The following is an 11,629-nucleotide window of genomic DNA, read 5'->3' on the forward strand; positions in this document are numbered from 1 at the left end:
TGGACGCGGCAGGTAAACAAATCGGCCCAGCCCGCCAGGGCCTTACTCTGAACAAGCTGCTCCCCTAGTTTGGGAACCACTGATTTAAAGAGTTCTCTGTACTTGGGCTTTGGGCAGGGATCCAAGATTTGGCAAAAATAAAAAGTCTTTAAGTGAAGTTTCCTGGTTGGGAGGAAAATAACGTCCTTATTGCTGTTGCCTTTAGGACCCTCTAGAGAAGGCTATGAAGACTGTGAGCCCTGCTCCAGCCCTTTTGCACTATTCTGATGATACAGAGGGAATGTGAATTGTCTGCATCTTGTTCCTAGGGAATGGCCCTGCAGTAAGGGGTTCCATAAGTGGCACAGAGCTGCCAGAACAGCTCTACCTCCCCCTTGTAGACTGCAGTTTTGGAGGAGTGTCAGAACATGGCTGGAGCACTGCTGCTCTCTGGCTATTCTCAGGTGCCAGATAGCCGCTTAGCGGCTGTGGCAGCTGAGTAGAGTATAGAACAGCCCTGAGGCTGCACTAAATCATGTCAGGAGGCAAAGGGCGGTTTAAATCCACCTTTGGTACTCCCTGTCCCTCTACACGTCCATGAATGAAACTGGCCATGCACCTTCTAAAGCCAGGCTCTCTAGCTGGAGCTTTAACAGACTCACAACCTCTGTGGATCAGGCACATAGAGGAGCACATAATACACCCTGGCCAGTGGATTATATGTGTTATATTGAAGTGGAAAGAGGTGGTGGACAAGCATGTGAAAAATCATTGTTTCTATTCTTTCATTTGTTAGCCTCTTGCTATAATAGTCAAACATTCTAACAGAACATTGCCAAAGGACCAGCACTTCCAGCTTTATTTTTTTTTTTTAAATAGTTTCTGCTTAATATTTTAAAATAGTTTCTGAATTATCCAGCAAGAGAAGACGGTTATAGTGACCACATTCAATTGATTAGATATCCCTTCACTGTAATAAAACATTTCCCCTCTTACTTTGTATTTATTCATGTGTTTATTTTGGGATAGAAAAAGGGTGGACTAAACATAACATGTGACAACATAAGAGTGCAATGCATTCCTTTCAAGAGCCACATCCTCTACATGTGTGGATATGGTTTGGGTCTTTGCCTTCAAGAAGAAAATATTTGTCCTCCCAACTATCTAATTTGCAATTAAATGTGTTTGTTTCCCCCCACACCCTAGGTTGCTAATTATGGAATGGGAGGACAGTATGAACCACATTTTGATTTCTCAAGGGTAAGATCACAGTGTCAAATTCATTCTACATTAATGATAAATGCAAATAGTACTTTAAAATAAGGTTCATTTTGAGAGATGATATAATGTTTGTTTTCATGAACAATGATTTTAATATTAACCTAGGGCCTGACCATGCAAGGTGGCCAGTGACCTCTGCTCCTGTTCGCTTGGGTATTTAACAGCTTGCAGGAGGTATTTGGAAACTTGCAGGATTGGGTCTCTGAGTACCAGGCAGAAAGAGACAGTAGGAGTCCACGAGTGCCACCTAAACACAGTCAATGACCATGCCAACCCTACTGGGGAGCTATGGGTGGCTGTCCTTTTTGGATGTATTCCATTTATAACTGCTTGGTTTAAACCAATGTTTTGTTAGTGTGTTACGGTTAAATCCGAATTCAGATTTTGGTCCTGTATTTGGACCCACTAGCATGGACTCCCTGCACCCATCAGAATCCCACTGATTTTATGAGCACATAGTTCCACAGTAATATTTCTGAATACAGGATCGGGGCCTTCGTCAGCATTAAAACAAAACTTTAACACTGACGGCTCATGTTCATTACCAAACTTTTACTGCTCATAAACAAGTTTTGGCTTGTTAGCTTTACTGAACATCACTTTCCTGTTAACTTGGAGTCTGTGTAATTTCTTGATGCAAATAAATACATTTATATTCTCTTTAAAGACTTTGAACTAAAGGAGGTTGATAGAATCTCAATAAAGAACGCAAATTATCCATCAAATTGGCCAGCATAACCTTTACTCTTGGATTAGGCATTTAGGAAGGAGCTGCACTTGGAATTTAGCTAGTAATTGCTGCCAAAGTTCAGGCAAGGCAACAATTAGACTCAGTATGGGTTTGGACTGGTCCTCTCCGCTCTATGTGCATTGCAGATTTCCATATTTTGCAATCTCCACACAAGTTTGCAGCTCTTTGTTTCCTCACAGAACTTTGTACAGTGATTTTTATTATTTTTTAATATAAAAGTATGTCCCACTTTGAGCACTAATGTCAATCACTCAAAACTTTCAGACCTGTTTTTAGGAACCAAAACTCCAAAATCTTCACATAGGCTGCGTTTGGCAGAAATGCTGGAAGCCTGTGATGGTCCAAATTTTAAACATTGTTGGTTTCAATTTGATTGTGTATGTTTTAAATCACAGTGCCTTTTGTGAACCCATTTCAGGACAGACATGTATTCTTGCATCCAAAATTGATTTGAAATAGTTTATATTTTTGAGTGGCCTTTTTTTAAATCCTGATTTCCTCCATTACCTGTCTAATCTTCAGGACTTTCTTGTTGTTCCTTCATAACAATGCATCTTAACATCTCCTGGCTGAAGCTCCTTATTGCTTTTGGCACTTGAGACGTTAAAATAAATTGTCACTTGTATCGTGCGATGGGAGGTGATTGATGCCACTCCTAAACTGACTTCAGTATGTGATCCTAAACAATAATGAATGAGGCCCCCAAGCATTTTCTGGGGATTAATGATAAATTGGGATTCTTGTTCCATTCATTAATCCCAGACAGTTGGCAGTGTCTGGCTGGTGTCATTATTGCTATTACAACCTGTCACAGTTAGCTAAAAATACTCTGCTCCTTTTCCCGGAGCAGAGTATATTATATGTGGGAACAATTGGTTAGACCTGTACTGTTGCTGCTGCATCAGACATTTAGGAGAACCAGGGGTCTGATACAAAGCCTGCCGAAGTGAATGGGGATCTTTCCATTGACTTCAGTAGGCTTTGGATCAGGCCCAGTAATACCAATACAGCTGCTATTCACACTGAAAATTTCATAAGGGTTATAATATTTATTTGCAGAATGTTTGTGCTCTATGCCCTAATATTTCCATTCAGACGCTTCTGATTGCTGAAGAACTGCATTGATTCAATTCTACGTATACTTTCTCAACGTGCACATTGCATGCTTTTGCAAAACGTAGTTTGGCTACAAGACGTAATGCCTTTATATGCGACTCCATATAAAGTGTCCACATTTTGTGTCAAACTACTGGAATTGTTTCTGCAGAGAGTTACACGCATGTAACATTAGTGTGAGCCTGTTTGGAACTTGGGTTAAAGTTGTTATCTATTACAGCGACCCTTTGACAGCACACTCAAAACGGAAGGAAATAGGCTAGCAACGTTTCTTAACTATGTAAGTACCTCTGCGTCCTTGTTGTTTGTGCTCTTGAAGTTTGCAGTTGATTCTCATTTAATTTTATAGAAAGATGAACCTGATGCTTTCAAGCGTTTAGGGACTGGAAATCGTGTGGCCACTTTTTTAAACTATGTAAGTATGATAATCCTGTACGTGTCGAGTGATGCTTTCTGAAGCATCACTTTTACAAATAACCAGTTGCACAAGCTGTAGTACAGACTCACTAAAAAGCTATAGCATCTGAAAATGGGTATTTCCTTGTTCTCACACCATCTGCTGCTATCACTGTTCAGTATCGTTTAACCCCAATGTGGAAAACATAATTTGAATAGAGACTAAATGTTTCTCTTGTTTACACCGGAACAAATCCATTGACTTCACTGGATTTGCACGGGTGCGAGAGGAGAATTTGACTCAGAAGTTTCAAAGTGAAACTTTGAAAGAGGCTGAGTGACTTCAAACATAACCTTTCACTCAGCATCCTAGCCATCAGATGTTTGCCAAGGGGACTTCCATCTTTTTCACCGGTGTCTGATAGCACTTGATGTTGTGGATTTTCTGGCAGTTTCCTCTTTGTAACTCTCCGCTCAAAGCTAGTATACTGTAGTGTAGTTATTACCTTTGCAAATGGAGATATGACTAACAAAACGCTACTCCAGTTAAGAAACTCTGCTACAAATGCAAGTACTGAAAATAAAGTAATGTTAGTATGGGGCATTTCCAGCATGGAACCTAAGGGCCATATACACTAGATTTCCCTGAATCATCCCCACTGAAATTAATGAGAGTTCTGCAAGCAGATTCCAAGTTGTATATTGCCCTGGCTATGTTTTCGTGGCTGTTTTATTCTGACAGTGACATAGAGGTTATCTGATAACTATCTCAATAGTTTGGGTCTTCAGTCCTGTTATATAGTATAGTTTGTGGGTGATACAGGGTAGGTGTCACCCCATTTGCAAAATGTTTTGAATGAGCTGGTATTTCAAATGACAAGTGCAGCTTATAAAAACAACCAGAAACAACTTGACTGAAACAATGAAACAGTTGTCTGAAACAGTGGTCCCAGATGGGTCTGTTAGTTAGGATGAAATTTCAGTGGCCATAGCTCATATTGGGCGTTTCACATTTTCTGAACAGCCTTGACTGAGATTAAAAATAATAATAATGAAATACATTGTCAGTTCTACATGTACAACAGCAAATTTCCCTTAGTATATGACATGTACAGCATGTCAGTATGTTCAAGGTGCCTATTATAAAAGATTGTTTTGTTGATGAAATGTAGGTTTTTAATTTGCAAAGCTGCATGCACTATGCTTTCTAGATTGGGGAGAGAGGGAATTGGCCCCTAATGCCAATGGCATCCTGTGCCCTTTTATTGTAGGTACCAAGCTGGACACCAAAGTAATCATAATGACCAAATCAAAATGAGAAAGTGTGATGGTATTTGGGGCGTTAATATTTACAAAACACAAGATCCAATCCTGCTCCCATTGATGGCAATAGTGGTTTGGCTGTTGATTCTGCTCTCTTTGAAGTCAAACCCAGTTTTATACCTCTTCACCGGGGGCCTGATCTAAAGCCCATTGAAATCAATGGAAATACATAGAGACATTTCTGACCTATCAGTGTTCGTCCACAAAGGAAACCTGCACAACCTTTCAAAAGATGAGCCTGAACAGATGGACTGAACAGAGACGCTGAGTTTATGGCTTATTACAACAACCTGAAATGCACTAATGCCCTCTTTTTGTCCTATGATTGCAGAGGTGTTAACAGGCCACTCTTGTGCTGTTCAGCTTATGCTAAACTATCTGTTCCACCTTGGGTTTAACTGTGACACTCACAGTACCTTTCCCAGACCTGAAGAAGAGCTCTGTGTGGCTCGAAAGCTTGTCTCTCTCACCAACAGCAGTTGGTCCAATAAAAGATACTACCTCACCCACCTTATCTCTCTCTATAACATATACATGTGAAGTGAACAAAAATCTTTGGCTGCTTTAAGAGCCTTAAAGAATGGACCAAGCTGAGACGTTCTGAGGATCTCCCAGACCAGTAAGGGGTTCTCTCACTTTCCTGCCTTATAACTTCAGGTGCCTTACTGCTATGCTGCTGTAGCTCAAAGCCCTGACACCAACAGCACGCTTAAAGATCTCACCCTGCCTACCACCAGCCTACTTACTCTCAGCAACCCTTCCCATTCTGAGTCCCCAAATCCATCCACTCCAAGTTCTTAACTACCAGACACTAAGGGCAGGTCTTCACTACCCACCGGATCGGCAGGTAGAGATCGCTCTATCGGGGATAGATTTATCGCGTCTGGTCTAGATGCGGATAAATCGATCCCCGAACGCACTCCTCGTCGACTCTGGAACTCTAGCTCGCGAGAGATGGAAGCGGAGTCGACGGGGGAGCGGCAGTGGTCGACTCGCTGCCGTCCTCACAACCAGGTAAGTCGACCTAAGATACGCCAACTTCAGCTACGCTATTCGCGTAGCTGAAGTTGCATATCTTAGGTCAGAACCCCCCACCCCCAGTATAGACCAGGGCTAAGACTCTTCCCCTGTGGTTTGTCACCCACGAAGGAGTGAAACCTGCTCCCCCGTTACCAGCTAACTTTGGGGGACACACGCCACACAGTTTGCACAACCTGTTTGGGGGTAAAAATAAAAGGTTTATTTAATGGAAAAACCACAGATTCAAAGATGAAATAGTAAGGAAGACAAACACATACAAGTTACACAGAAAATAAACTTAAAGACCCAGCCTCAGGTCTTTACATTTATACATCAGATAAAAATCCCTTTTCTAATACAACTGCCTATTGCCTTTGCTCAGTTTCCTAGCATGCCCGCTACCTCTAAGGGGGGAATCCAATGTTCACAAACAGCCCCATGCCTTCAAGACTGTCCCTCAGTTCTGGATCCTTTCACTTCAAACCCTTTTCCTTTTAACGGTTTGCGGGGGTAGGGGTTCTTTCTCTCAGATCTGGTCTACACTACAGACCTATACCAGGACCGGGAGAACTACATTGCTCAGGGATGTGAAAAATCCACAATCCTGAGCAACGTAGTTATATCGACCTAACCCCTGTGTAGATGGCACCATGTTGGAGAACCTCTCCCACCAACATAGCTACCGCTTCTCGGGGAGGTGGATTAACTACACTGACAGGAGAGCTCTCTCCCATTGCGATAGAGTATCTTCATTAAAATGCTACAGTGGCGCAAGCTGTAGCATTTTAAGTGTAGATCTGTCCTCAGACTGTGTTCATTTATGGTGAGGGAAATTTCCTCCTTTTTCAGTTTGGCAAGACGGGTTTTCTTTTCAATTTCAAGTTGTTTCAGTGTTTTCCCATTAACTCTAATGGTCCACCCTTATCTTTGCCTGGCTGGACAATGGATGGGTACTTGAAGTTAGTTTTGTGTAAACAACTAGCTTGGGAGGTATACATGAAATTGTAGTACTAGTCATGAGCAAGGATATGATTTGGTCACGGAGGTCACGGATTCCGCGACTTTAACACATCTCCATGACTTTTGGCTTCAGCTTTGGCTTCGGCTTCAGCCCCGGATGGTGGGGCTCAGGCTGTCAGCCCCAGACTTTGGCTTCAGCTCTGCCGTGACCATACGCTGACTTTGTCCTTTCTACCAAGACTGTTCTGTTAATTTTGCTTAATTTTACCGTAACAAAATCATATCCATAGTCAGGAGCATATTATTGTACATACATGAATACATAGATTCATAACCATAGCCTGTATACATATCTCATAATGCCCATCAACCTTAATTGGCATATTTTTATACACAATAACGTATACAACAACTGCTCATTCTTTGGGGTTCAGACTCCCTCTTCTCCCTTTGGGGTGTCGGGACCCTGATTGTCACACAAGTTTTGTGTGTTCTGTTCACACTTCAAATTCAGCATCCTCCATGTCATTAATTGTCTGTTTATACAGTATATGAGTTATAACTTTGTGTTACCACTGGTGCTTTGGGGACTTTTATAACGGTTCAGTGGTTGTGATTTGCATGCTCTGACATTGCATCATAAAATGTTTGTGTTATGGTGACTTTGTTAACTTATTTTCCCAGATGAGTGATGTAGAAGCTGGAGGTGCTACAGTTTTCCCAGATTTTGGGGCTGCAATTTGGCCCCAAAAGGTAACAATTGCTTTATTTGTATATACTCCCTCTCCTCTTTCCCCACATGCACACTAAAGTTAGTGAAAACATTGTTGCTTTCATACACTTATATGGAACCAGTGGTAGTAGTGACTTACTTAGGGCTGCACTAGATTATGGGCCTACATATTGCCATTATAGAAAGCAATGAAACCTGGTTCTGGGTGGCTGTAGAATGTCAATCTGTACACAATGTGAACAAATTCTACAAAGGGCAGCTTTTAATAGGAAAGGAATTGCATGGAGGTAAGATTACTCCCTGCTCCAGACACAGTACACCCATACTAGATATTAAACACATCATCTGCCCGTTCCTTAGGGTTTTCCTTTGTTATCTTAAATAAGAACAAAAAGCAACGTCATCTTGAGTTTCCCCTTTAGCGTGGCAGTACTTAGGTTTTCTCCTTTCAGGACTCCCTGGTCCCTGTCCCTAGTTTCCTCTGACTGAAAAAGAGTCCCAAACAATTTATATGCATGCGTTTGAGCTAAGACTTGGCTGCCCAAGTGAATTAGCACAGCAGCTGTGGCTCTCCTATGCAGAGTTGTAGCTCCTGACATCCTGTCATAGGAATAAAACAGGGAAACCTTGGATCAATTTAAATAAAGATATAGACAGTCCCATAAACCCAGAGTGCACTATGCCAGGGACGGAATGGGAGGCTTTTTATTTAACAGATGTGAAGCTCAGAAGAGCAAAGAGAAAGGTGAGATAAATGAATGGTTGGAGTTTAAATTATTTAATTTTGATATACTGTCAGCAGTGAGCCACAAGTGTGAAGTTACTAAGAGCCAGGTACTTGGTGTTTTTACTTTCTCTCTCTCATACCCACTCTCACATGTACACATTCTGAATAGTTGCGTTGAACTTTGTTTAATCCAGACTTCCGTTTTCAGGGGACAGCAGTGTTTTGGTACAATCTTTTCAGAAGTGGCGAGGGTGATTATCGAACAAGGCATGCAGCTTGCCCAGTATTAGTAGGGTGCAAATGGGGTAAGTCATTGTCCTCTACTTGCCTTTAGTAACAAAAATTGCAAGCTGACTAATAAATTCCCCTTTCAGTGAAAAGATAATATTATTTGAACTTCCTTCAAAAAGGATTCTGTAGTTTTGGCATTGCTATTTTCACTTTTGCCATTTTGAGTCATAAATATACATCACTCCACCAGTGTTGCATCAAATAAAAATCACACATGACACCCAGTTATTGCATTCTCTGGTCAATGTTGTGAATGTCCTTTTTTTTCATGTTGAGAACACTTATAAGGCTGCTGATTCAATATGGTACATCTCTAGATCCAGATGCCGTGAAAATCAAGGATGATTGGGGTTCAAGGCACTGATCCTACGAAAACATATAGATGGACTTAACTTTAAATGTGCAAGTAGTCCCACTGAGGTCGGTGTGACTACTTACCTGCTTAAAAGTTAAACACATGTATAAGTGTTTGCAGGATAGGGACCTAAGTAATTACAGAGGTCCCTTTGTGGTCATATCCCCAGGTGACATACTCTGCCTGGAATATAGAAAGTGGACTCGTTAGCTGAACTGGTGGCCTGGAAAGTGACAATGTAGTTTTGACTAAATAGTATCTGAATAACTTCTACTGTACTGACACTTCCAGAGCACTTACGAGACATAACACAATTAAGAGAAGATCAAATGGAACCCAAAGAGAAGAGCTTTTTCTGCAGTGTACTTAGGAACTGGTTACTTTCAGATCACCCTAAGTAAAGCAATTGGCATGTGTGTGTCCCCCAGCTAATTCTAACCTTGCACTGGAATATCTTTTTCATCATCACCTATTCAAAATAGACAGTTTTACAACAGGTTCTGGAAGTAAATAGATTCTGACGTTGTCAGGCCAATGGAAAGTGAATTCTACCTTTGGGCCTCAGATGTTCACCTCCACAGCCTGTGAACAAAAGTTCACATCCTCAATCCTCTATCCAGCTGCTTTGTGCTGGAATATAGAAGGTGGATTCATTAGCTGAGAATATTTATGGGAATACACCAGGCTGCACAGAGGTCTACACCACCCATTCTCCCACTCCAGCATAAAGGGCATTGCAGAGGGAGAATTACCAGAGCACCCCACACGGCGGGGTGATCCCAAATTGGCAGAATAATGCAAAGGGGAATGTTGCCACCATTGCTGTAAGTGAAGACTGGCCCCGGAATTGGAAAGGTACCTTGCACTCCCTCCCCTGAGTCTCTTTAGCTCTCGTGTGGGAGAAGGAGGAACACAACCATCCAGTTCAACCACCTTATTTTGTTAATCCAAACAAAATTTCATCCCTAGAAACCAAACTTTGAAGGTTACATGCAGGCTCCATGTACAGTTCTAACTAATTTATCTCTTTGTTCCACAGTTTCAAACAAATGGTTCCACGAAAGAGGGAATGAGTTCTTAAGACCTTGTGGCTCAACAGAGGTTGACTGAAATCCAGCCTGCTACCAGCTCTTCCTTTTGTCCCTTTCCTTCTCTTTCTCTTTCAGTTCATTTCTAAGAAATGATCCACCTTCTATTATGAAAGAGCTCTGGCACTTTTTAAAAAGAATGTCACATCTATAAGTGAAAGAAGCAAAAGGCTCTAATGACTTGGCAGTACTTGGTAACTATTATTTTCCCCATCCCTCCCCCAGTTTCACCTTCTCACCACACCCTCCCAATTTCTTTCTTCTGTCATAGCAGTGCAAACAGCACTTTTGGTGATTCACTGCATTTGAGCGCCTGGTCTTGTGCCTTTCATTCCTCAGATGTTTTAGATGTTAAATATTTCATCGAACCAAAGTTTGGTGTACATGTTAAATTTATTGTATTTCTATGGATTGCAAGTTTTAACAAATACATGCTGTTTCAAAAAAAAAAAAGATGTCCTCTACTGTGAGCTCGTGTCTAATGCTGTATCATAGCTTATCTATGGGTCTGGGCCATTTGCTTCACTTAGAAACGTTTATGATCCGATTTGGACTAGAACTTCCGAGCTCGATCACACAAGGCGCTGAGCCCCCACACCTCCTAGTGAAACCAGACTGAGCCCATTGTGTAAATGGGTGTAGCTGTATTGAAATCTTACCACATGCTTATCATGGTGTGACTTGGCCTGGATTTTGCCTTTGTCTGAATTGACGTCAGTGGATGCGTTGCTTGAGTAAGAACCTCCGGATTTGGGCCCGAGCTTACTCCAGTTAACGTAGACTTGTCACTTTCATTTTTAAAATAAGAAATACAAAAAAACGTATAACACAATAAACTCCTATGCTTCCGTTATCTTTAGGAAATAATTGTATAAGGGAGACCTAAAATCTTTGAAAAATACATAGGTAGATTGATGACAGTCTCTAGTTACGATTTTAAACATTTTCATTATTTTTGTGTGGAGCCTTTGAATTTTTGTGACTTTTTCATCCCAAAAGTAGACATTTCCATTGCATAGTACTGTGCCTTTTTGCTGCAGGAAGCCTCTGATCTAATAAAGCACTTAAGCAAATGCTTAGCTTGAAGTCCACGGGACAACTCACTAGCAAAGTTTAAGCATGTGCTTAAGCATCTGGATAGATTGGGGCATGTGTTCTTGTGCTCAGGTCATTATTATCATTTTCTTCTGTACCAGACACACAAGGAGCCGATTCCCAACTGCCTTGCATCTTGTGTTGGTCACTTAACACATGTGAAGGGAGTGTAAAGTGCTTCCAAATCACGATGGTTTCATAAAGGGGCAAGGGCTAAGGATAAGACTACACAAAGCACAAGACAGTAGAAATTGGGGCCTAATATTTGTATTTAGGTGCTTTACAATTACTTCAGAAGGTAGGAGATGATTAATTATGGGGAGTTAATAGCACAAAAGATCTAGCAGAATTGAGAAGAAATGTTTTGAGGAAAAAATTAAGAAATACCGAGCCAGATTGTGGCTGACTCTCGTGCAGATGTGCCGGGGTGTTGACTTCAATGGGAGTTCTTCTGGCCAGTACTGGTATGAGGGTGAATGTTTTAGAGTATTCGTGATTTCAAGTGAACTCCTTA

The 11,629-nt window shown here is 41.4% G+C and overlaps 1 protein-coding gene across 2 annotated transcripts in view; it reads left to right on the forward strand.

Moving 5' to 3' along the window:
• P4HA2 (prolyl 4-hydroxylase subunit alpha 2) overlaps positions 1 to 10,042 on the forward strand; it is a 36,598-nt gene extending 26,556 nt beyond the window's left edge. The window contains exons 10-14 of one of the 2 annotated variants that reach the window (XM_065409612.1): positions 1,186 to 1,239; positions 3,348 to 3,407; positions 7,511 to 7,579; positions 8,495 to 8,591; positions 9,972 to 10,042. In XM_065409612.1, coding sequence (XP_065265684.1) covers positions 1,186 to 1,239; positions 3,348 to 3,407; positions 7,511 to 7,579; positions 8,495 to 8,591; positions 9,972 to 10,042 — 351 coding nt within the window. Of the gene's footprint in view, positions 1 to 1,185; positions 1,240 to 3,347; positions 3,408 to 3,476; positions 3,543 to 7,510; positions 7,580 to 8,494; positions 8,592 to 9,971 lie in introns of both variants that reach the window. The other variant, XM_065409613.1, reaches the window with a different exon arrangement.
• The last annotated feature ends 1,587 nt before the right edge of the window (positions 10,043 to 11,629 follow it).

Source organism: Emys orbicularis, chromosome 8, assembly GCF_028017835.1.
Source record: "Emys orbicularis isolate rEmyOrb1 chromosome 8, rEmyOrb1.hap1, whole genome shotgun sequence".
Lineage (NCBI taxonomy): Eukaryota > Metazoa > Chordata > Testudines > Emydidae > Emys > Emys orbicularis.